At 35.0% G+C, this 27,823-nt stretch overlaps 3 protein-coding genes across 3 annotated transcripts in view; 1 reads left to right on the top strand and 2 right to left on the bottom strand.

Moving 5' to 3' along the window:
• Positions 1–3,365: 3,365 nt before the first annotated feature.
• Positions 3,366–11,940, bottom strand: LOC131852925 (RING finger and CHY zinc finger domain-containing protein 1). Its single transcript, XM_059203676.1, has 7 exons — positions 11,661–11,940; positions 9,525–9,686; positions 8,371–8,529; positions 7,481–7,663; positions 6,260–6,355; positions 4,700–4,785; positions 3,366–3,787 (listed from the first exon to the last, which is right to left on the bottom strand). Exons 1-7 carry the CDS (start codon positions 11,763–11,765, stop codon positions 3,634–3,636), a joined length of 945 nt encoding a protein of 314 aa, XP_059059659.1. The 5' UTR covers positions 11,766–11,940; the 3' UTR covers positions 3,366–3,633.
• A 911-nt stretch (positions 11,941–12,851) lies between these two features.
• On the top strand, positions 12,852–20,344 carry LOC131852901 (protein yellow-like). Its single transcript, XM_059203647.1, has 8 exons — positions 12,852–13,263; positions 13,508–13,711; positions 14,280–14,401; positions 14,933–15,156; positions 16,922–17,048; positions 18,108–18,188; positions 18,702–18,812; positions 19,307–20,344. The coding sequence occupies exons 1-8, from the start codon at positions 13,041–13,043 to the stop codon at positions 19,526–19,528; spliced, it is 1,314 nt and encodes a 437-aa protein (XP_059059630.1). The 5' UTR covers positions 12,852–13,040; the 3' UTR covers positions 19,529–20,344.
• A 1,250-nt stretch (positions 20,345–21,594) lies between these two features.
• Positions 21,595–27,823, bottom strand: part of LOC131852952 (oxysterol-binding protein-related protein 9) — an 89,860-nt gene continuing 83,631 nt past the window's right edge. The window contains exons 11-16 of the mRNA XM_059203709.1: positions 26,207–26,292; positions 25,294–25,477; positions 24,240–24,499; positions 23,727–23,949; positions 23,234–23,461; positions 21,595–22,290 (exon numbers count right to left, since the gene is read on the bottom strand). Of these exons, the coding sequence (XP_059059692.1) occupies positions 22,177–22,290; positions 23,234–23,461; positions 23,727–23,949; positions 24,240–24,499; positions 25,294–25,477; positions 26,207–26,292 (1,095 nt within the window). The 3' untranslated portion in view covers positions 21,595–22,176. The remainder of the gene's footprint in view (positions 22,291–23,233; positions 23,462–23,726; positions 23,950–24,239; positions 24,500–25,293; positions 25,478–26,206; positions 26,293–27,823) is intronic.

Genomic DNA, 27,823 nt, shown 5'->3' with positions numbered 1-27,823 from the left:
TTCATTAAAAACAGTTTCTAATATTATATTTTTTATTTGCTAAGTGTATATATACATTTCAATTACAAAAGTTTTACTGTTATCACAAAATATGATAAAATAAATACAAATAAATTATAAAAATTCCTAACACAACGATTACATTATAAAAAAACGTTAATATTATAACTATTATTATAGACGTTATGGTTTCCATTATTGCTTGGTAATCCGTAATAATATAGTAGGCCCCGGATCTAGAGAGGGCAACACGGGGCCCACGTCCCGGGCGGCAAGTTCTGGGGACGGCAAATTCGAACTTAACAGATGAATACACAATTCATCTTAACGTACCCTTGATAACGTCACCACTGAGACGTCAGGTTATTTTTCGCAGAGCGCATACACTATTTTCAAACTACACATTAACATTAACATAAAACAATATAAATTAATAGCAATCCTAATTCGACATGTTATATGTTGATATTCATATTGTAAATATGTTGGCCGGTGGGGAAGGCGTGTTAGAAGCGCTTTTTTCAGTTACTGCCGCGCCTCGAAAAAAATTAAGATTCGGGATTATATATATAAAATAAGTCACAAGTGCTTACTTCTCCTTCAAATGGACATGCGAGAGAATTAACTACTTGCGCCTTTTTAATTACTAACAAATAGCAATATACAACTGTATAATATTTTTTAGATTTATTTTCTTTAGGTTGTTTGCGCGTCTTCTAAAACCATAAAAAAAACATCAAAAAAAAGTTTGTAAGCCGCCACATTGTTTTTTCCCCGCCCCCCTTCCCCTGCACAATATGGACAATCATTATTCGCCGCCATCTAACAAGTGAAACAACCACCGCATGCATCAATTAAACAAAAGGAGCTCCTTAAATATTATAACAAACTGTATTTGTGTCGCGAGTGTGGTGTATTGTTATTGAAAACCTCAAGTGCTTCAAGTCGCCGACGCAGATCATCTATATACTATAATTTTGTGCAATTTGGGTGAGTTCCTTATTTCCCTTTTCCTACGATCACTGCAGTGTGGCTAACAAATACATCAAAACGTAAATTGATTTTATATTCATTTTTGTTCGGATTGTCGCTTATAAGTCATAATTTTGTTTATTCTATCTAATGATATATTTAATGTATTTTATATTTTATTTAGGGCTCCGCTGAAAATCAGCGCTGTAGCTTCGGCAGCAGCAATATGCGAGCGGAGTCCTGTTTAGCAAATAATTGTAAATTGTAAAATTTCTATATTAAATTAACTAAATAATAATTATAACGAAGTAAATAATATACATAAATATATGAAAGAGATAAAAGAAAAGAAAAAACGCTTCTTGATTATTGAAATGAGTTTACTCTCTGTAGGTGACACGTAACTCTTAAGATTTCTTTTTTATATACTACTAGCAGTCCCGGCAAACGTTGTTTTGCCTTAAAATAAAAAAAAAATTAGGGGTGGACTACCCCTAACATTTAGGGGGATGAAAAATAGATGTTGGCCAATTCTCAGACCTACTCAATACGCTCACAAAATTTCATGAGAATCGGTCAAGCCGTTTCGGAGGAGTATGAGAACGAAAACTGTGACACGAGAATTTTATATATACATAAGATATAGGTGACAAACAAGTATACGGCCCATCTGATGGTTAAGGCTTACCGTAGCCTATGGACACGTAATACACCAGGAGTGTTACGTGCGCGTTGCCGACCCTTAAGAAACCCTAATATATATGCAATATATACACAAACTAGTTGGTATTCTGTAGAATTACATTACGATATCTCACTCTCTACCTAGTCTCTTCCCATTTCATTTGGGGTCGGCTCTCCGCAAGGTGTATCTGTCCTGGTTTCGACGTTTTTTATTATCTATATTAATACTAATGCAATTGTGTGATATTTCTAACAAATAAATAAATTATTTATCAATTTAAAAGAACACAAATATACACCTGTAAACATCCTCAATGCTGTATAAGATTCAGTGGCAGCTTTAGGGGGTGGCGAATAAGCGAACTCGCTCGCTCATGCATCGCGAAATAGCAGTTTTAAAAAACCAGTAAGTGTCTCGCAATGCATAAGGCCGCCACTGATTTTATATATACATAAGATATAGGTGACAAACAAGTATACGACGGATGTTACGTTTTTATTATCTATATTAATATCTAATGCAGATTCATTTGTGTTTACCACTGATCGGAGTAGGTACAGCTATTTGGGATCATTGACCTCGAACATTGATGTTAATATGGATGTTTCTTGTACAACTTCAGAATGAAAATGTTGACTGATTGTTGATTTTTGTACAAATATAAGAAATATTTACATTAAAATATATGAGGTTTAATTAATCATGTTTCTATCTATTTATTGTACTATCCTTTAAACCGACCTTATTCATATAGGAAATATGTTTTCTCTCTCTGTAAAATAATAAAAAGCCATTAGTTTACATAAACAGCTTTTTATTATTTTTCTACTTAAAAAAAAAAACAAATCCTGGTATTCTGAGAATATCCATATTATTCTATCATATGGCAAGTACATAAAATAGCTCTACCCACTTCGATCACTGATCATTACAGTATAGCATTGTATTATTGGCTAACAAAAGCCATATGATCTCTCCCATGTCACATTTATAATACTTTACTATGCACTTATTTCCAACAAACTTGATAATGTACAACATAACAGTATACTTTTAACTAAATTTCCTATAAATTGGATCCCAATTCTTAGTTTACGACCTTTATGGGATGATAAGTTTATCATAAACTATTTAATAGCAGGGAATTGTTCGGATTCTTAACTAAATAAGCTGCCCAAAATAGCTGTGTTCGACATACATTAAATAAACAATAGAAACGCGAATTTCTACGCATCGAAGTTTAGATTTCTTTACAAACTTGTAAGAAATGTTCATAAGATTTTAAATAATTCCTATCAAACCCATCAAACGCTATAAGGATTGGAGAGAATCGTATATTTCACTTCAATTGCGATTCGGATATATAAATAACTCGTCCACGTCGAAAAATAAAATAATGTCTAAAAAAACAGTAGCCGAAGTTACTCTTTATAATATTAGCTATCTGCGAGTGAAAGTCCCATCAAAAACGGTCCAGCCGTTTCAAAATTTGACACTAACAAACTGACAGTCAATTAAAAAAAATGTGATTTATATACTTTCATATGTTTGTGAACAGCTGTTAATTTGAATTTACTAACGAACACTACAAGTTTGTTTGTATACATAGTATGAAACAGCCGCTCACAGAATGCACTAGTACTCTGCCTACTAAATGACTTAGCTATTGTATGATTGTGTCTAGTTGTTTTGTATTGTATGGTGTATTGTATAGTCTAATTGGCAAACATTTGCCATATACAACTTTTAATACCTTAGAACAGACTAAGACTGACTAACTTTCAGTCATATTTGTTGAAATTCATTATCCCATCATCTTCGTTCAACATCTATTTAGAAGTGTGATAAACTGACTGGCTTATTATTCCTCAATCCTTTCAATACAAAACTAATTTTTAACACTATAAGAATTAAGCATATTTTTAAACCTCCCGCTGCGAAGGATCCCAGGGTGCTTGTGACTCTCACATGAGATGTCAAGCTTGAGGTGGTTCATCCAAGGGGTTGGCTTGTGGGAGATCGTCGTTTCTTTCCTCGCGGGTTTCGAAGGCGACGGACGAGGAGCCGCTCCGACTGGTCGATGTCGACGTCGAGCTCGATGAGTCACCGACTTCCGCACTGCTGGATTCCCTGAAAACATATTGGATATTTCTTTTCAAGGGACTTCGAAGACCATAATCTTATTAATATTATAAATGCGAAAGTTTGTAAGTATAGATGTTTGTTAATCTTTCACGCAAAAACTACTTAACGGATTTAGATGAAATTTTACGGTAATATAGATTAAGCATCACAAATAATTAACACATAGGCTATATTTCTTATTGAAATTTAACGCGGGTGAAACCGCGGGCTCAGCTAGTTTTCCATATATTCAATGATGATGTAACGTACGATTAAGAATGAGTCATAAAACCTATTTATTTAATTTATCGATAAACTGCGGGAAGCCACAACACATATTTTTGCGGGGTAAGAAAAAGAGAAAAAAAAACGAAGACTAATTAAATAAAATGCAAAAAAGTGCATGGACCTTCGGTCTGTGGACAATAAGGGTGTAAATTAAATAAATATATATATGTATATTCAATGTGTTCGCTTTACATCTAACTATAATAACGAGTAGTCACCCAGTGGTCTAAATTCGACCACAGACTTTAACAATAATGGAGTATATATGTATGTGTGTCAAATACATGGTAGTGTGTGTGTAATGTTTTTTAATGTATTTTATTAAATTTTTAAAATACGTATAATAATAAATAATTTTTGAAAAAAGGGGTTTTTGTTACAAAGTTTTTGCTCGCGTATTAATATATGCGTATAAATCTGAATGAATTTCGCATATATGTATTTCGATGTTCGCTCTTCAAAATTACTTTTAAACTAATTTTGTTACAGTAAAATAAAATATTATTCCTCTCGCTTATGCTTGCCGATATAAAAAATAAAACAAAAACATTTTGTGTAAGTGTAAACCAGGTACTCGGCTCTCTGCCTACCTGTAAGGAAACTGGCTTGAAAATAAATATGCAAACTTACTTTTGGAAGCCGTTAGTTTGGCAAGTGTTATACGCTCCACAATGCTGACACTTCAATCCTACTACGTGAAACTTGACTGTAGACAGCTGGGGAAAAAATAAACATCTTATTAATTCATTTCAACTTTCATATTTATACATTTTATTATATTACAGCGATATCATTGACAACTCTGAACATGTCCAAACATTATCAATTAATTGTAATTGTGGCAGGATACAATATTGTACTATCTGCTTCTTCATTATCCCATTTATTTGGTGTCGGCGTAATGTTTTTCGCTTCCATTCATCTCTGTTCGCAGTCATCGCGTTATTTACTTCCTTTCTTACCATATCATCTTTCACACAGTCCATCCATCTCTTTTTCGGCTTTCCTCTGCCCTTATAACCATCCACATTCATATGTAACACCTGTCTTAAAATATTATCCTCATTCCTACGCATTACATGTCCATACCATGATAGACGATTACTCTTCAACCTCTCTGACACCGGTGCCACTTTCATACTTCCTCTAATGTATTCATTCTTTATCTTATCCATTCTTGTCACACCACACATCCACCTCAACATTCGCATTTATATTATACTATATTTATTATAATATGTCAGCTTACTTTTTTATGTGAATCGCAAGTAAGCTGATGGCCCACATGAAGGTTTTGGCAACCATCGCCTTATGACGGACTTGGTGGTCTAGTGGTTTAGCACTATGCTTAACATCCGGAGGACGCGGGTTTGATACCTCACATGGTGCAAACATTTCGTGAGTACGATTGTTTGTATCATTGTACAATGTCTGTCTAGATAAGATGGGATTACAAAGACGTTGTGCCTACACTTGTAATATTTCTGTCAACATTCGGCACACTCCTATTAGTTTACATCTCCAGATAACATACGTTTAAGTTAAGTGTAAAGGGAGTCCATATTGCGACTCCGCGTCGACGCGTACTCGTTACTAATAATCCATGTAGCACCCTATCCAATAAACTTAAAATGTACAATAAATAGTACAATTATTACACCTGTATACTCACTACATAGTCACTACAATGACAATATATTATGTAGCGACACCTTATCACATCATACATAACACTGCAGTGGTGAGGTGATAAACACCACTGCAGTGTTATATATACCAAATTATTGACAAGTTTGCTTAAGATTAAGGTCCCAACTAGAAATTAGACCTTTGGAAATAAAAATTTACATATAACAGAAGCATAACAACGTGACCAACCAATAAAAATCTGTCTGTTTTTGTTCACTGTCACGTAAAAACAGTTGGACGAATTCGGACTAAATTTTCACAGCATATATTAACATATTTGTAAAAAGTATAAATTTTTATACATTATTAGTTTGATAATTATAGTGTCTTGTGTGTGCCATCTACCTCTTCTGTGTATGTTAGTCCTAGCTTGCAGGTTGTCTGTAAGAAATTGCTTATAAAACTTATAATTTTCTATTTATTGTTTTTTTTTTCTGTACTAAAGAGTTTATTATTATTATTATACTTTTTACAAATATGTTAATAAACGACAGTAATTACCTTATGGCAGTCTTTGCACAGTATAGTAGCTTTGTAGTCCGCGTACTCGGCTGGCATCGGCGTCGCAGCCACCTCTGAGTCTAAATAACTCCATAACTGTAAAAGAAATGTTACATTAGTTAGTACAGCAGTTGACTTTTAGTAGGTAGTCATACAGATGCAACGTAACAAGCTGAAATACTAGTAGCTAAAAGGGGACTGCTCATATTTTTATGTTTACGGCATAGAAATTCGAAGCCCGTTCTCGCTATTTGATATAAGCGATGATATGCATACAATCGGGAACGATCAGTGGCATTTGAAAACGAATAATTAATTATTAAAGGAGTTCAACAAAGAAATGCATTTGACTATACCATTTGGTTTTACAGATGTAAAAGTACATTCCATATTTAACTAGTTCTATATCCCGGATTTGTACAGGTGAAATGAAAAAAATGAGAATAAATCTTTCCTATATACTACTTACACAGGAAGAATTTTTAGCACAATTTTATTTTTTTTCGGACGTTTTTAACAAAATATTTTCTTTCATTATACCTGACAATTTTAAATCAATGAATCTAATTCATTGATTTAAAATTGTCAGGTATTAGGGGAAAGTTTTCTGAGGTGATGCAGTCGCATACATACGACAATCTATTTGCAATGTACAATGTCACGTAGACCTCAACACCATTCTTCCTGGAAACCATCATGATAAATTCCTAGTGAATTGACAGTGGTAAACGGACCCGACCTCATACTCATCTTATCATCCTCCACTGCTGTCCCGTCAGTGTAAACCGTTAGCGCAGGCGGGTACACCATACCGACAGATATGAAGCGTAAAGTAATCATATATGGTAAAATAATGTCAAATAAGTAACTCTCATTATCAGCCATTAAAAAAAAGGGGTATCTTTTCTAACATACATTTTTTTGTTTATATAGAATTCGACGGTCTCGTTGGTCTAGCGGTTTAGCACAACGCTTTGCTTTCAATGGTCCCGAGTTCGATTGTTCGTACGGCACAAACTTTTGGATTCATGAGTATTATTGTTTGTATCAGTCTGGGTGTTTTGTATGTATATGCATGTACAAAAAAAATCTAAGTATATATCTAGTCTGTCAGTTGTCTAGTACCCATAAAACAAGCCCTGTTTACCGTGCGACTAGATGGCGCTGTGTTAATTGTCCAGGGTTATTTATTTATAGAATAGAAGATACTTGTAAACTTACATTAGCCATATCAATCATACTGGTTTGACACGTTGGGCACGCGTAGTGGCCGGAATGCAGCAGCTGCTCGAAGCACGGCCGGTGCAGTAGGTGCCCACAGTCCGGGATATGGCACGGGATGCGAGATGTGTGGATGTCCTCAAGGCACACCGGACAGTTAGAGCGGGATACATTCTCCACGCACTGAAAATTAATAATTTATTTGACTTTAGCAAAAAAAGGTATTAAGTTCTTCAAATGCCAACCGTAGAAATAAAAATCATCTTTATTAAAATAAACTAAATATAAGCACTTTTGAATAGTCACATTTTTTTATTCTACAACTCATTAGGAATACAGACTCACCACAAGAAGATTGTACATGAAACTTGAATGTTGCTCTTTTAAATAAATGTTGTTCTAAGTAAATATACATTAACAAGGATTGGTATGCGACAATCAACATTATGTAACCGCTATTAACTCAATATTTGTTCAATCAGATAACATTGTCAGAGCTATGAATTTTAAGTTATATTTTGTCTACAAAAACATTACAATTTATAAACTGTTCAATTTTATACTGCACATACTGTCAAGCATGGGTCGTTGCCGGGTTAGTTTACGATCAATATCTGACTCATTCTGTTTTAAAATACGTATAAATTCTTTATGTACTTATTGGCTTCTATATAGTTAATACCACAATCGGGAGAAGTTTGGTTAGGTCTGATTGTTCTCTCCATGAAGTAAACCAAGTAAAAACAGCAATAACTTGAAAATATATATAAATAATACAACTGAAGGACTTTTATCTAGTCACGAAAAATAAAAGAAAAACTGATAGTTCTAAAATTAAAAAATATCTCATATCAGACTATCAAAATATACATATACTGAATATATCTCACCCTATGTCCGACACGTTGCAACTGCACTGGCAGACACATGTTGCACCGCTCACAGTGGAAGAACCTATCACGACCGCCCACACGACATATGCCGCAGCCATCGCAGTGGTATTGTTTTTTGTCTTCATCATCGAACAAGTTGCAAATTAAACATGTGTACTGTAACAAAAAAATAATATAACAATTAACAAGCATTTACACGTACGTTCATTCACGCGCGAAACTACTTTCACGCAGGCATCCAAACATGCTGAGTTACTTAACATACTAACTTAAGCTTGCGAAGATTAGACTCAATAATCTCTTCTTGAGGTAGTGCCTGAAGAGATTTACTAATGATACAATGGCCAGAAGTTAAAACGTCTAAATCATTATTTGTCATAATTACTCAAGGACGTACATGTAAATGTAAACAAAGAGAGCGAGAAAGAGCGCGTGCGCTCTGCCAATTCACAAATTTCTACGTTCTTTAATCGTGCGAGATTTAGCGTCTATTTGTAATAAATAATTATCATTACAAAATGGCGCACATCTGACTAAAATTTATATTATTATAAGTATTATTGCCATGGGTTCAGCCCTTGGCAATGCTTAATATTGTATTTAACAATAAATACCCTTGCGTTAGCCGGGTGTGCCGCTAGTAATTAATAAACAAACACATTTGGACAACTGTAACTTCATCTAGATCGTTTTATCTTCTTTTATACCATATATTTAGAGTAGCAGTCAAGCTGACCGCTCATAGAAAGGTTCCTAAAATCATGAGCAGCAGTCATCTCAGAACACTTTTAAGGTTGTGGTACCTCTCACATGTTGTGTCATTCAAGAGGATTAAGTTGTTATGTCTACATAGCATAATATCACTATAATAATTCACCCTATTCTCATATTTTATTTATCATTAAAATATATCATTATTTTAATTTTGACGCAGTCATTATTTATACGTATGATTAGCAAAAATTACGGGATCTGACCATTTTATATTTATTGAGTTCTCGATAATTCGGGAGTGTTTCAACCGCCATAATCATCGGTAAACTTAGTTTAGCGTGGTAAAATCCCATGTTTTTTACTAATTATACATACCTACATCATTATTCATAAAGCTTATTCCACCAATTTCATATAAAAATATCTTTGCATCATACCTTGCCAAATGTGACTCCACAATTCTCACAGACAGCTTGTACTTTCTGCCGAGTATCACATTCGGTGCAGATCAGTTCCGTCACCGACTTGCGGTTGAAGTAGTGTTCTTCGTTTTCATCATGGCAATAACGACACATGTAGAACTTGTTGCAGCATGGTGTCTGAGATAGTTAGAGAATAATTAGTTTAGTACAATTTAAGTATATCTTTTAAATTGAATATAGGGAATGTTGCACCAGCGTGCACTAACAGTGTTAGCATATCAATGGACAATGATAGATACGATAATGGAATAGTGTTTTTTATAGATGATAATGGAATTAGACTCTTGTAATGATGAATGTACTTAGTAAGTAGTATATAAGCATTGGTATAATAATAAACAAAACAATTCTAATCTCACTATAACGAAATGTTTATTACTAAACTTAGTATGCAATTTTATTTAGTATACACATATAATTACAAATTGTATATATCTATACATCTATACATACAAATAAAATTGGAGTGTCTGTTTGTTATATTGAAATAACCATTTTTTACTACATGCATAGGAATATAAATATGCTATATACACCAAAATAACATTTTTTACAATATTTGTCTGTCTGTCTGTTTGTTCTGGTTAATCTCTGAAATGGCTGGACCGATTTTGATGAGACTTTTTGGCAGGTAGCTTATGCAATAAGGAGTAACTTGGGTTACTTTTCTCATAAGTGTACTTTAGCATGTTGGGTATGGACTTGAATGTCCTATGATTGTAATTGTAACGAATTGTAAGATGTTATCCAAAAATACAGACATCGAAAGTTAGGTTACTTTTATTTTAGAAAAATAAAGTTAAATTCCATGCGGATGTAGTCGTGGGTACAGCTAGTATGGATAATAAAGCTTAAATAAATACATATACATCCTTAAAAATAGTATAATAAAAGTTTTTTTTTGTAAAGTACTCTAAAATTATTATAATATTGTATAATTCCATTATAATAATAAACCTTTTTTAAATATTATACATAAAATATAATTTTCTTTTTTTATTGAGGAGATGTAAGGATGAATGTATTTAGTAAGTAAGTAGTATATAAGCATTGATAGAATAATAAACAAAACAGTATACACTCAAATGTCGTCTCAAAATACCTATAATTTGTCTAACAAGCTCCACTCTTATATCAGTTGTTTACACTGTCGGGACATCAGTGGAGGATGATAAGATGAACATGAGGTCAGGTCAGTTAGCCTATTGTGGCAAATTCATTAGGAATTTATCACAATGGTTCCGGAAACCATTGTGATAAATTCCTGTGTGGATGTCAACCTGACATGGTACATTGCTAGCAATGGGATCATTAGTCTAGTTTACTAACAATCATGATCAATAATGTGGTGTAGTTGAAAGTTAGGCCATATATAATAGATGTAAAACAACCTCATCATAGTAAAATGAAATTTAACAATAATATCTTATTACAATTATGTTTTTCAAAGAGAAGAATGGATCAATATGTAAATAACAGTGCTCAGTGAAAGTCTTTGTTTTACTGAAGCCATTATTTAAGTTTCATTGTTATGTGTACTCAACAACTATTGTATTTATTATTTTCATTGTTCATTCTTTACTATGTTGGTGTAATATGAAATTCTTAAGAATTATACAGGTATTAATTAAAGAATTCCAATTTCTGTCTTTCAATCCTTAATTTTATGGGGAAGTCTGTTAATTACAGGGATTAGTAGAACTATTGCTAGCATATGCACCATCCCCACGAATTGCTGTTTGCCCTTTGGTGTGTTAAGTCCGCCATGTGAACTTTATTTGTGCATCGAAGTTTTAGTAAATAAATCATCATGAGCTAATTGACCTGACTTTGTGCTCATTTAATCACGCTCCACTGGTGTGCCTTGAACAGCATTATGATCAATTTAAAAAATAATCATGATTCTTCAAAATAACACCATATGCGGGGGTTTAGTTCGTTGACATGGCTTTGTTTTGTGAATTCACAGCCCATGCGAATGCGAAGTTTCTACGCCGCGCATGTTTATATATAGATTCGCGTGTTTTGAACCCGGCGCCGTTCTAGATTATTATTATTAACTAAATAATAGTCAAATGTAAATTAACTCACCACGAACTTGGCTCTTCGTTTATAATGTGCACAGCCAATGCGTTTCTCTCCGTTCTGCTCCGCAGAAGCGACACCATTCTTAACTTCTTCCTTTTCTTTGGACATCTCTTGACCTGATCTTGACGACCTTTAGAACAATGATGCTAACATGAGCAATAACAGTCCAAGGCTGGCGATTAGTACTAGATGATATTATCTATACGATAATGTTTTATTTTAGATAGATGTTGATGATAATTGAATTTACAAATTAAAATATGACAGATGGAAAGATGGTCTTGACGACGAAACGAATAACAATCAACTGTGACTTTGACATTTTAGTATTGTCAAATTTGACAAATAGTGCTGTACTGCCAAAGCCAAATTAATGAGTTTTCAATGCCAACTGTCCATATCAAGTACTATTATAGCATTCTATTCCGATGCTTTAGAATAAATAAAAATATAGAGATTTTGGTCGCTCCAAGGTCAATAAGTGTTATTGATGTCGTTTTTTTCTACCAAAATATGCAGAATATGGTATCTTTAGCGTCTATATTGTTACCGCTATTATTTGTTTGTAATGTAGCAGCAGCAGGAAAGAAGTGATAAGTCCAGTAATTGCTATTTACATTATGTATAGTAACAAAATATTTACAAGTGATATATATACAAGAAGGCGATTCGGTCTCGAAATGACAAGCTTGTTATTCTTCTTGTCCCATCGTAACTAGGCAACGGTGTTGCCGCACGATGATAGTAGATTCGCCACATATCGAAACCAAGAAGAAATTAAAAAGTAAAAAGTCTGCTTTGTTTAAAATCAAAAGGTTGTAAATAAATACTTATGTTTGACGAGTGCATGTTTTTATTTGTTACCTTATTATGTATTATATAAATAATGAAAATTTAAATACCCTATGTCATCGCTTTAAATCGCGCTATTTTACACAGGGGCGGATCTACCTAAGGGCTTTTTGGTGGCAGCCCAGGGCAATGAGGATACAAAGGGCCCCCAGTCCCATGCAAGTACGCGGCTATCGAAAGTAACGGGACGTCGCTTTTTTTTTTTGGTCGGTATATATTTTTTGTTGAATAATAAAATTAGGTAGGCCGCTAAGTAGATTTAGCCTAGGGCCCCACAAATTCACGATCCACCCCTGATTTTACAGTTCAACTTTATACGTCATCAGAGTCATAATCTGACAAAATATTAATTTAATGGTCCTAATTCCTCTGGCTGGGACACAATAAAAAAAATAGACATATATTTTGGCGCTTTAATCAAAATCCATCATTGTTAAAATCTAAATAAAATTTTCAAGCGTGTTCACAGACTTGTCACCGACATTTACCATAATAATAATCTGAATTATTTATAGAGATTCATATTGGAACATGAAAGCTGCAGTGCTTCTTGCTATTTTTATTTATATTTTTCAAAAATCCTCTGGTTTGCTACCTCCAAAGTTTCAATGGAAATCGTTAGATTTTGCTTTTGAAGCTCAATCTCGGGAGTCAGCCATTGCTTCAGGGCTGTATATACCAGAAAATAATATGCCAACAGGGATAGCCAGGTGGAAAGAGAAAATATTTATTACAATACCAAGGTGGAAAAAAGGTACAACGAATAGTATGGATTCTTAAAATTATTACTGAAATTAAACTATTTTTAGAAGCACCTAGTCAACTTAGCTTCTGTTGCGACCTTACTGCAATTCTTATTATTCGCTCTGCATGTTATTTATTTATACCTGAGGGAGAGATAGAATAAATTTCATAGTAATCTACAATAGATTCAATAAAATCTTAGTACCACGCATTAATATGAACTAGGTAAAGTTTCGACTGATTTTCCTTTATAGGGGTCCCATCTTCTCTAAATTATATTCACTTGAATGGTAGTCAACAGCAGCCTCTTATTCCGTACCCGAGTTGGACAGACGCCATGTTATCAGGCAAGGATTGCTGCGTCAGATCCAACAGCACTGTGGTATCCACGTTTAGGGTGCATGTGGACAAATGTGACAGACTGTGGGTTGTGGACAATGGAGTCGCCGATATGGCAAGTAGGTAACACAGAATACAACGGAAAATTGAAGAATTTTAAATGAATTTTTCAGTTAGGGTAGGATTAACTATAAGACAGATAAGGCATCTGGGTCCCCGTATAGGATAGGGCGTATCCCGTACGCTGTACGCCCTATCCTTTAATGTTTCATAGACTGAAAATGTAATCAGACAAGTTGTATCCTGAATGATCTGATAATATTGCTTATTTTCGATGCAGATATATATAATAGCATTAAAGCAACCTTGTTTACACACATTTTTAAACAGAGAGTGGCCCAAAAGTGTTTAATGCGGCTCTGATTCCAGTCACAAATGAAGTACTAATATACTCGAAAGTTTGTGAGGAATCCTCATAAAGTTCCATTCATCCTCACTGATTTCCTTCTGCATTAATTTGATTGGATGGATTAAAATCACATTTGGTACACAGATATATTTTAAACTACTTCTGTGTAACTGAAAATAGATAACAACATTCTATCACAATTAGGCCCCAGATTAATCCCCGGCGAAGTTGTTGGGAAAAAGCTTATTGTTAGGTACATAAAATTTGATCCTTTACAGACGAGGTGAAGCAAATATCAGATCCGGCCGTAATTATTTTTGATTTGAACACTGACAAGTTAATACGACGGCATACGTTAAGTGACGACGTATTAAGGGATTCCTCCATATTAACCAGTATTGTAAGCACATCCTTTTCTAGTGCAAAAATCATGATCGGGGGAAGTAGGGAAAATGGTCAAAAATGTATTAGCTTTGTAAATAACTAACAACCCCCTTTCACCTACTGCTCGCTTCTAGTAGGGATTGTTAGTAATGTGGACTGAGAACCCTATTATAGTAGTGTGCCATTTCATGTTGACTTAGCGCGGTTCCCCTTCCAAAACCATCGTGATAACGACGGAATGGCGGAAACCATCATGATAAATTACATATGAATTTGTCACAATGAGCTAACTGACCTGACATCCTTCACTGCTCTCATCCAGGGTAATAATCCGTAGAATTTCAGCGTAAATCGTTAGCGCAGGCGGGTGTACCATACACTATATGACGCTATTTGAATTGTTTAATTTAATTTATTTATTTATTATAAACTTTAATGCACAACTAACACTTTAAGGCATTTTTCTCCCAACCATAGGGCTAACAAAGATTGTCTAGGGTTGTAATTATTATGTTCTACTATGCTGTCTACTTTCTTCTATAATCAGGTAGTTGATATTGAGAAGAACTGCAGCGAGGCTTTCGCCTATATACCTGATATGGGTTCCAATGCTATAATAGTGTACAGCTTGGGAACTGATGATGCGTGGAGAGTTGAAAACCATTACTTCCACTTCGACCCTCACGCTGGTACTTATAAAGTTGGTGGAGTGGACTTCTATTGGAGTGATGGTGTATCTTCTGTTGCTTTGTCGCAGCCGAGAAAGGACAGGTACAGACCTATTTATTCAAGTCAGCCTTATATATCATATGGCCTCGATGGTCTAGCGGTTTAGCACATCGCTTTACTTCTGATACTTGCAGGTTCGATTCCTCACAAACACAATTTATGAGAACACCCAGACCGATACAAACAATAATATTGTTTGTATCGGTGTGGATTTAGTATGAACCATTTTGATCCTTGTAATATTTTAATTAATAATGTAATATGTTTTTACTTAACTGAGTAACATAAACTATTTATTGGATTTTTTTAAATAACGTGATTTATCTTAATTATCAAAGTGCTAATAATGACCATAACCTAGAGGGTTGAAGTCAATGCTCTGCTTAAGTAATATGAGTAACAAATAATTGACTGAAATTAGTACTATTTAATTCTTATTATATATTAATTAAATTTATTTATTAATAAATACAAGATAATGTGTGAATTTATTGTATTCCAAATATTAAACTTAGTTATTGTTATTATATTTATATGTATATTAGGAAATTGACCCCGCGCGTTTACACTTCTGTCTGTGTGATAAACATATGTTGTGTGTGTGTTTATAGCTAGTATTATTGAAATAACATACTTTCATGACTAAATGTCTATTTGGTATTAATGAAATTTTACATGAGAATAGATTGAATATTTTGCATGAAGTAGAACATATCACCAGGACGATTATTGGCTTTTATTTAACAAAAAGCAGACGAATACACAGGTAATAGTGAATATAGACGATATAATTTGACCTTTCTCTAAATAAAAACATTTATAATGTTGACTTTTCACCCAAACACGCATAATTATTTGACATAACTGTACAGTAATGAAAGTTTCCGTGAAATATCCTCTACATTGCATCCACATTGATACTTGATATAACACAAGACACGATAACATTTCAAAAATAAACATAAAGTCAAATTGGTTTAAACTTTTTCTCTCAGATGAAAAAATACTAAAATGACAAGAATGTTGCTTTTTATAGTGCAAAGAAGATATATTATATATATATATTTAACAACAACTTTAAATTAATATTCGTAGAAATAAGTATATATTAGCAAAATTAATTAAATATTACTTAAATTATCAAAATTGTTTAGTCGCAATACTAATGTTCACTGACAAATGTTTGATCTCTCTAAGCAGAGAATTTACTTTTGGCGCAACGGAATTTATACAACTTTAAATTATTATTATTGCCTTATATATTTTTTTTATATTTCTAATTTACAAGTATATTAACTTTATTATTATGTTTTTTTTATGCAAAAATTTCGTTGTATTTATGAGAAAATTAGAAATGATTATGGCAAAGTTTTGTTGAAATTTCCAATGATCAATTTTTTAGATATTTAAGTTGAAAATGAAAAAAAGGACGATGCTGTCTCAATTTATAAAGTAATTATCAAGTTTTAGTACAAATATCATATCAATCTATGTTTGTTTATTAATGAACGACAACCCCAAACTCTTGAATAAACTATTTTAGAAATTAGGAAGACTAACAAAGAGAAAATTAACATTTCAAAGATGTTGTTTTTAAGATTGATCCATCTATATAATTCATCAAAATGTATATCCGACTCTTAGAACCAGAACCCCAAAGTTTTACGCCAAAAAATGTGAAAGGCCTTTAATGAAATTTTACTGAGAATAGATTGAATATTTTGTCTTATTTTTTATTTAACAAAAAGCAGACGAATACACAGGTAATAGTGAATATAGACGATATAATTTGACCTTTATTATGTAGCTACTATGGTTACAGTTTCCGTGACCTCTTCTTGCATCCGACTTCAAGCACGAAACAGTTCAAAATGTCAACGAAACTGCTGAAAGACAAGAATGTTTCCGAAGAAGATATATTTAATGGAGTTGTTGTAAGTAGCTGATCTCTCTAACAGAGATGGCCTGCCTTACGACACTTACAGGGCTTAAATTACCAACGCCAAAGTGGCGGCAGAATGCTAACGCAATCTTGACTGTTATGATGGTGTTGTCGCATACATTCTACACGTGCAACCTTCAGTCTAGTGGTGTCTTTTTTAGAGGATAATAATGGAATGGTGCACCCGCCTGCGCTAGCGGGGCACTAGTGGAGGAAGATAGTAGATGAACATGAAGTCACATCAGTTAGCCCAATGAGACAAATTTACTGGGAATTTATCACGATGGTTTCCAAGGGGAACCACGTGGAGGTCAACCTGACATGGTACATTGCTAGCAATGGGATCATTAGTCCACATTACCAACAATCCCCCTCTTCCCTCCTAGATGGTGTTACACGTGCGTGTGATAAGAATTGTAGGAAGCTGCAAGGCTAAAGGTGCTACCGTGTTGAAAGTGTGTTGCGACAATGGTCTTACTCATTCAATGAAACAAATTTATTTTATTTAAATTTTTTACTTAATTTCGTAGCCATTACAATTACATTCCATCACTTATTACTTCGACATTTATCTGTTTCTTGTACTAGTGTTGTGTCAACAATCTATAATCATGCTAGTGATGTACTCATAGAACAGACTTCGGTAATGTCGACTGGTATATATTATATTTATTATTTTTTTAGAATCTTTACATAGTATAGAATGAAGTCGCTTCCGCTGTCTCTTCGCTTAGATCCTTTAAACTACGCAACGGATTTTAATGCAGACTTTAGCAATAGATAGTGATTCAAGAGGTGGGTTTATATATACATATATAGTAAAATTGTACCCTTACGAAGCCGGCTGCTAGCTGCGGCTGTAGTTAGTAGAATCCAATTTATTTATTTATTTATTAGTAGTAACTAGTTCTATAGTTGTCGACCAATGGTCGAAATTACGTATTTGTTTATGAATACATACGGTATTGAAGTACTAATCCTAAATAAAAAAAAATAATCTAAAGAAACTAGTCTTTCATAATTAAACCCCTTTACCATTGTTGTTATTCAGGTCGTCGGTGACAGGGGTCCAAATTCTCAAGCGACTGCGTGCGACTATGATCCCGTCAGCAATATATTGTTTTATACACAGGTAATGGTATAATTTATTTATTTATTTTATTCTCTATTGAACCATAAATATTGTACAAAAGGCGAGCTTAATTCCGTATGACATTCTCTCCCAGCTAACCTTTAGGTATAATTAGAAAGCGCGGTAGGGTAGTAATAGCGAGAACTGTGATAAATGATATACTGTATAATAAACTAAATTGATAGGAATTTTCATGACTTGTGACCGTCAGTTCTTATTAATCCTCGTCACAACAGGTCACATTTAGGGGACTACCTTCACCCTAGTGTGACTTGACATATTTTGCAATTCACTTAGTACACTAGTAGATGGAAATATTTTAAAAATTTTCGTTGTAAGTTCAAATAATAAATTTATTAACTTTGAAATGTGATGTGATGTGATCTTATGAAGTTTATGACTCCTCCTGCCGCTTGATCACACTTTGTCGACCTCCATTTGTGATATCATTTATAGATGGCCCTGTAACATTTGAATCTGCCACAAATCTAATATTAATACATTTATGCGCAGTTGTGTAAAAACGGAGTAGGATGTTGGAACACTGACAAGCCGTTCAGCGCTGAAAATAATCCGCTAATTATAAGCGATTGCAACCTTTTGGAGTTTCCAAATGATATCAAGGTAGTTATAGTTTCCCAAATACATTCTATTTCATATACCTAATTAAGAATCCTATGCCTGCACTAGTAATATTTCAATCAACTCTCGGCACCCTTCCATTTGTCTATGTATCCACATAAGATTAAATTCCTGTGTAATGTCAGTCCACGGTATTGGTAATGATTAAACTCCGCATTGAGTTTACATATTACCAATCACCCGTGTAGCACATTATTAAATAGACTTACTAATGTACAATAATTCCACCTGTATACTCACTACCTAGATCTATTACTTTGTTTAATATACCTTTTATTATTTAGTCTTATCTAATGTATATTGCATGCATTTATATAATGTATTTTATTTAACTACTAGGCATAAAGAGTGTGGAATTTAGTCCAGTTTTGTACCAACTGCATAACTTCAGAACAAATACTTGTAAAGATACAATTTGTTTTGCGTGCTATTAATTAAATAAATATATCATATTCAATGTTTCCATTACGTGCCAGGTGGACCAAGAAGGTAACATTTGGATACTAAGCGACAGACAATCCCGTTTTCTTTACGACTCAATGGATTTCAACCAAACGAACTTCAGGATCCTCACCGCACCCGTATCTACCGTTGTACAGGGAACGGCTTGTGAGAAAACCACAGCTTTCGGTAAAGCTATGAGCTTCGTGAAACGTGGTACGACAAGAAGTAGACAATCATTGTCAAAAGATTTATAAGGACATGATTGTAGTAACATACAACATAGTTCATTTCGCTTGTTACAATTACTTAACCTATGTTAATAAAAAAAATGCGAGACACCAATTAGAATTACCTGTCCCACCCAGTGTCTTAGAATGGAAGAGTCTATTTTATAGCGAATTAGGCCTGTTGGAATATATAAGGACTTCATTTTATTACAAGAAAAATTATTGTCTAAACATTTCTAAAGCCTTCATTTTATTACCAGAATCATTGTCCAAAAATCTATAAGGCCTTTCTTTTTTGATAGACCTTATATTTAAATGGCTAAACATTGATAATATAGGCAATATTAGTTTTGGAGTCCTGAATCGCTTCCTGTTTTGCAAAATCAGGGCCAATTTCGTAGTGTGCTTTTTCACGGCTTTAGATACTAGTTCTGGCTAATAAATAAAATTAAACAAGTGTAATAATTTAAATTTTTATTTAAATATACAACATTATAGTTATAACTATATTTAATTAAATAAGTCTATGTGATTTAAATAATATTTGCACGTGTCGCCACCGCCGATACTATCGTTTTCGATTTCGTTCACATTAACTCAGTCTTGTCACTAAATACTTCTCGTGAATCGAACTCTACTGCAACATGTGTCTAGATAATAAATGGGAATGCTTTGTAATAACATAACATTATAATACAAATATATAGTATAAAAAATACTTTAATAATTCGTATAAAAGTAATAGTTTCCTGTATTTCATTTGTATTTATCAATTCTTTTATAATAACGTCTTTATAACTACGAAAGCGATAATTTTATTTGATAAATCATTACAATAAAAGAGGTTTCGGTTTTTGAAGCAATTACATTTTTTCCTACCAAAGTTCTTGTTTAAATAATCAGAATAATCCTTTATTAAATTGTACATTTTTTAATTGAAATATTAAATAAACTCCAAAAAGAGACTAGAAATTCTCAAAGAGATTGATTCCTCAAATATTAGATAATTCCATACAAAATGACAAGTGCGTTATTTTCACGAACAAATAATACGACAAATGTAAACATTTAAATAAATTAATTCGTACCGATAAACGGTTAATTCATTTTACAAATTTCATTCTACTACTTTGTTTAGCTTTTTCGATAAAATATATGAAGAAATTGTATGAATTAAGAATTGTGAATAATAAACCAGAACGATGAATTAAGAACTAGATAAAAAACGGTAAAATAACGTAGACTTTTTGATATATAAGTATTCGAAAAAAAAATATAGCGTATAAAATCGCATACAATAAAATCACAATATACAAAAGCATGATCTATTTTCTAAACACATGCGAGTCATAACATTTGATATCGTCCTGTGCTTAACGCGTGTACGAACCAAAAATACAAAAGCATTGCAAATTGTATTTCCAAAGAGATTTCATATTTACAAGATTATTGCTCGTCTTCATAGGCCATAATAGATTAGAGTATAAAAACATGATTCGATATAATGTAATAATTCGAGTGCAAATGACTCGGATTGTGTAAAGGTTGGTGACGTAATGTACGGGACTTGATTGATCAAATGGAGGCATACAGCCTAATTAACAACATGAAGCTACTTGCATAAAATGTTTATTTTATAGTATATGGGTCAAACGAGCTAGCGGCTCGTTTACTTACTGCGATGACTGATTACCGTCTCCCTTGAGCAGTTGCTACACCAGGGGAATTGCAAGCGCGTTGCCGGCCATTTAAGAAGGAATAAGTTATTTTCTTGAAAGTTTCAATATAAGTATCATAATACGTTCATAATTATAAATAACCCGTCCCCCGGCTTCGCACGGGTGTACATGTATTATATATACAAACCTTCTTCTTGAATCACTCTATCTATTGCTAAAAGCTGCATTAAAAATTCGTTGCGTAGTTTACAATATATAAGCGAACAGCCAGCAGAAGCGACTGAATTTTATAGTATGTGAAGATTTTATGAAATAATCAAATGATTAAACAGTAGTAAATAGTAAATGAGTCTCTTGTCTAATCTAACGTGGTTGATTAGCCACGATGGGCTATGTCAATTGATATAAAATAATCTTTATTTCAAGTTATTAAGCAGGCTCGTCTGGTGATATGGAGCCATTGCATTCCATAATCCCTTATATTGCCAGAAACATGAATCGGGCGTTGTAAACCCTTGCAATATAAACATAGACTAATAAGTAATAAGTATAGAGTTATTATAGTGTCTGAATCTACACAGTCGGTATATAGCATGCAATGAAGTACGAAATATTCATAGAGATTATTTATAGGCTTCATAGTATTGACAGAATATTATATTTCAAGACTGGGACATTGATCCCCGTCTCTAACATTGTACTAGACCCCAAAAAAGTACGTAAGAAAAATGTATTCTATATCTAATTTGAATAGAGTTCTTGCATTTGGCAGTCGTCACCAACCTTTACGAACGTCATAGTTTCGAATAGAAATTATGGCAAAAGACTTTTAACAGCCTATACTTCCCAAATTACCTAAGCGATTAACACTGGTGCGTCACGAAATAACAACGGGTTTATCTAGTTCGCTAAGAGGTCCGTTTGATGTGACGATGGAATCTCTACCTTAGGGGCATTAGTTTAAAGTCCACATTACTTAACAACATTTAAAGTCCATTATCTCGTATTCTCCGCGTTCTCGGTGGGTTTGTGTTGGGGCGTAGATTTCTCGAGACGGTTCTTTAGTGGTGTACTGTATTCCCAGCCGTCCTCGCCTTTAGGGTTGAATAACTGAAAAGGAAGAATACGATGTCATTATTGTTTTAATATTAGGTTTCTATGGTTATATGGAGTATAGACGAGCTCGTCAGTTACGTACTACCAATGAGACATGAAACCCTATTTTTAATATAGTATAGCATAATCATAGGCATGGCAGACATTTTGACGGTTTACATGATAGTAAGTGGAAACCGTTGCGTATATACATGAATAGCACAACGGACATCACGTTATCATGTGACACCCGTGATACCACTCATCGTCACCATTGCCCTTCCAGTGGACTAAGAGGTCATGCCACTTATCCTGTAATTTCACTGCCTAATCGCACCGTACAAACGAGCAAATTTAAATAGCAAAGTTGGCCTGGCGGCTAAAACTTCTCGACGTCGTTGTCGGCGTAACTGGAGTGTCTGCGTATGCACATAAAACTACGTCTCTTCTCGACGTCGTTGTCGGCGTAACACCATCCGCACGAGTGTCGGCGTACGTACACGCAAACTCCACTTATTGGGAAAGACGTTGCACTACACATTCTCCACGTAACATCACCCGCACAAGTGTCGGCGTAGTCTACTTGTCGCCGGCGCGCTTGGCAGCGGTGGCGATGTTCCTGTAGGCGTATGTACCTGCGTAGTCCTTTTCTCAGCGGCAGCATCGCGTCGCTTGGCGCCATCGCGCTATGCCCGCTCGACTTCGGTGTCGGCGTAACACCATCCGCACGAATGTCGGCGTACGTACCTGCGTGGTCCACTTCTCAGCGGCGGCATCCCGTCGCTTAGCGGCGTCGCGCTGCGCCTGCTCGACGTCGGTGTCGGCGTAACACCATCCGCACGAATGTCGGCGTACGTACCTGCGTGGTCCACTTCTCAGCGGCGGCATCGTCGCTTACTATGCCCGCTCGACTTCGGTGTCGGCGTAACACCATCCGCACGAATGTCGGCGTACGTACCTGCGTGGTCCACTTCTCAGCGGCGGCATCCCGTCGCTTAGCGGCGTCACGTTGCGCCTGCTCGACGGCGCGCTTGGCGGCGGTGGCTGCTTCTGTATCGGCGGCTCGCAGGCCGGCCGTCACGTGGCGCCACACGCGGCGGGACTCCGCCGCCGCCTGCCGCGACACCGGCGCCACGCGCTTCCGCCGCGGCTTCATGCTCGCCACCTCGAACAGCACCTCCGTCCTCTGCGACGATACCAATTATATTATATATTTGTTTGTTTGGGGTAATCTCCGGTTCCGCACTAAGATTAACTCCCTATAACATTTTTTATGGTAATCAAATTTCTTCCAAAAATGCGTAATTTTCGAATGAATTTATATAAACACAAAAATATGTTAGTGTCGAACTGTTTAAGAGTTATACAATTATTATATATTTGGTAAAGTATTTTTTTTTAAAGTAAATATAAAAACTATTTTATGTATACATCTATTTAATGTCACTCACCCCAGACTCGGTCCATCGTCCATCCATCCTGGAGTTCCACTCGCCCTGCGCGGTGTAGTACGCCTTCTTGTCGGTGCCGGCGTACACTTCGCACGTGACGCGGTGTTTCTTGCCCCCGTAGAACGGCTTAGTGAGGAACTCTATGTTCGCTTTGTGGCCAGTTTGGACACACTCGATAACTACAGAACCGCCCAGTTCTATCCACGGCACTGTCAGTATTGATCTGCAAAGATGAGATGTACATGTGACATTTAGTGGAGGATGATAAGATGAGCATGAGGTCAGGTCAGTTAGCACAATGTGGCAAATTACAAAAAAACTTGTCAAGAATTTTAGAAACGCTATGGTGGGGCACGGCCTAAAAGGTTTATGCACTTAGCAGTTTGCCAATTAAATAAAAATCGATATATTGATAAAAATGGATAAAATGCTAAGTTTCTTTTACTGTTACTTATTTTTTTGTTACCCTAGTAACTATTATGTTTATTTACTTTTGACAATCTTTATACTAACCTGCCATATCCATTAGGGAAGGTGAGAGTATACTCCTCGCCGGTATCGAGTAGGGTGACAGTTCCGCGTCCTATGTTGTGGACGCCGATGGACAGGCCGAGGAACTTGCTCTTGGTCCACACCCACGCCTCAAACTGTATGCGCTTGTTGACGTGTTCCGCATAGAATGCAGAGATCGGTGGGTGATGGGACACTTGCTCCGCCACAAAGGACAACTGGTCTGGTGTACACCATGGCACTGGGCCGTCGCCGACTTCCTGCTGAAGAACGTAATAATAAACTAAGTACTACACAGGGTAAAAGAAAAAAGGCAGATATTGAATACAATAGAAAATAGACGAGAAAAAATGTTAGGACACTTGACATGGTACGATGAATTTATGAAAATTATTATTGAGGGGAAAATAGAAGGAAAGATCAAGGCACAGCTACATTAATAAAATTAAATGCATGCGATGCGAGTCGTGTTATATCAACATTTAAAGAGCATGATGGAAGATCGCTGAAAGTGGCAAAAGCTCCACCGACAAGAGCCTAGCTCTTAAATTATGAATGAATGAATGAATTGACCGGTGCAACTTCTTCTATGTCACAATTTTTTATTAACCCTGGACAAATAACACAGCGCCATCTATATAAAGATCACGTGTCACACTGTTGTTATCCAAATCCTCCGAAACGTATTGACGGATTTTTGTGGATATGTTTTTGTGTACATTTGGTAGATTTGAGAATAGGTATTTTTTATATCCCTAGAAGATAAGGGTGCCCTATACAGAAATTTTCTTTACTAGAATTAATTTATACGACAAAACAATGTTTGCCGGCTCAGCTTACATTTATTATCAAATAATATTGAAATCTTACCACGTTTATTTCTATTTTTGATTTCCCGTTATCTTGGCTACGTTGCAACCACTACAATTATGGACAAACTGTTCTGTTCAGTGAGTTCTCTCTTTTCTATTCTTTCTGTTATTGTCTCGTATTCAAATATGAACCTTACGGCACTCTTAACCGTAGAGTCAAATTCGCACTTCACTGGTATCCTTACCTTCTCAGTATTGGATGTGTGGGTCTCCGCGCCGTCCAATTCCCAATGGCATCGGAACACCTCGCCGAGGATCGGGTTGTAGGGTTTCTTGGCGACCTGGGACTTGCGACCGGCGTGGTATGAACTGAGGTACCATCTAACCACTTGCACCATGCGGTCGCGAGGAGTTGGCATGTCTACTATCCTGGAATAGGGGGAAGGGGATTGTTAGTAATGTGGTCAAATAACCGTAATCATGTATTGCTTGCAATGTACCGTATTGTTTGACCATTATTCCCCTGAAAACCATAGTGATAAATTCCTGTTGGTGTTTTCGATGGACTTACTGATTTGACCTCATACTCATCTCATCATCTTTCACTAGTGTCCCACCACGGTAAACCATTAGCGAATGGTTTTGTTAACTAACACCATGAAGGGCAAACTTCTAATTTTAATACTGCTTTCAAACAAACTTGCCGATAACAGACAAATGTAATAAAAAAAAATAAAATCCACAAAAGTCATAAAACTTTATATATGTAAGTAAGTATGGTATTATCTTAATCTTAATAATATTATTAACGCGAAAGTTTGTAAGTATGGAAGTTTATTATATTACTCTTTCACGGAAAAACTACTGAAAGGATTTTGCTGTAACTTTACAGTAATATAGCTTATGCATCAGAATAACACATAAGCTATATCTTACATTAAATTTAATACGGGTGAAACCGCAGGCACAGCTAGTTAATAATAAAGTTAAACGAGTTTTAACACGAATAAATTTATGGTAAAAAAAGGTATTTACTTCTTTTGTCTTTTCGACTAGATTGCACACTAGCTGTGGTCACTTACTTTTTAACTATATTAATAAACGCGAAAGTTTTCAAATAAGTATGTTAATAATCAATATATATATATATATACTTACTTGACGAACTGATCAGGATGGGCGAAGGAGTCTGCATACATTTCTAGGAGTGACCGCCTCTCTAGAATAAACGTTGGCAGCACGACCTGTAACATATAATTCATATAATCAATATGCCATAATCTAGTATATATTTTTTATCTACAATCGTCTAAACGATCTTCGTCTGTCTAGAACTGGACAGGAGACTGCCAATACAGTTTCAGATACACATTCATACACATCAGATACCATATTTGGCTGGGCAAGGAGAGAAATGCGTGCTGTGAAGGTACGTCGGCAAAGGGGCCGACGTACGTGACGGGTGACAATATCCGGGAAACGCTGCCCAGAGTTTCCCTCCCTACCATACGATGGACCTAAAAATTCTAAGAAGTTCGACTCATATGATAAAGAAGCAGACCCATCTGCTTGAAAATACTAACCGTTATATATATACATGAACAGCATTACAAATCTAACTTTGGTAACTAACTATGTACTTAGGTTATTGTCTTTCACAAATTCACCGTTTATTTCTGACTATATTAAAAGTGTCTATAATTAGACCTATAAATAAAAATATGTATTTTGATTTGATAAAACAAATATTATGACACCTATGGAACTTTCCTACGTTACCAGTTCTGAGGACTATTCCTATATGATAATTAAATTATAAAGTACGGACTCCATAATTTCATTGACATATGGAGTATGACCTGAATTGCAAAAGAAGCTGCTGGTTGCAGATATAAGTAAATAAACGGCTAGACCACCAAGGCTGACAATAAATTACTACGAAATTTTATTACAATTTATAATCCAATTCAATACCACCTATTTTCAAATCAGTAAAATACAGATGAAATAGCCCTCATCTTCCGAAGTCAATTACAAGATCAATTTTCCTTAAGGCGACACTAAAATAGCAAACTAAATGATGTAACAGCAGTCGTCAGTTTGCGAAGCCATTAAGTAAACTCACACGAGGTCTCTCCGAGGAGTACTAGAGTTTGCCCTTATGTTGAAGGACACTTCCGACATTATACGGAGTCCGATTACAGACCTCTTTAATATAAAATTCTACATCACACACACATTCACAGCAGTAAATCTAGATAGGGTAGACACAAGCATTTCTTTTTTGTAGTTTATCTACTATGGAATGGTGCACCGACTGTGCTAATGGCAGGAAACGAATAGTTAGAGATTTTTCTGCTTTTTGAAATGTTATCTTAATTTTTTTATTATTTATTTATTCTGTATATCAAATAACACGACTTGAACAGTAAATAATTTTTGACACAGTCCACACAGCGGAGCAATTACCAATTTGAAGTTATATTGTAAAACGAAAAATTGCTAAAAACTTTGACAAATAAAAACTACAAGATTATAGGTCTCATTGTTGTCAGCTTGATGGGAGACGCCATGAAATAAAAGACTGTCCACCAGGTGCTTGAAAGTACACTTATATTAATAGTATCCTGATGTGCCCAAAATCATAATTATTATTACAATTATTATTAATAATCCTGGACAATTCACGAAGCGCCATTTAGACCCAAGTTAAACAGAGTGTGGCGTTTGCGTTATCAACGTCTACTACAAATGGAGACAACAGGTATTGGTTTC

Source organism: Achroia grisella, unplaced genomic scaffold, assembly GCF_030625045.1.
Source record: "Achroia grisella isolate CSIRO2021 unplaced genomic scaffold, CSIRO_AGI_Agris_v1 utg869, whole genome shotgun sequence".
NCBI lineage: Eukaryota > Metazoa > Arthropoda > Insecta > Lepidoptera > Pyralidae > Achroia > Achroia grisella.
The sequence above is the reverse complement of the archived record's forward strand: the minus strand, read 5'-3'. Positions and strand labels throughout refer to the sequence as shown.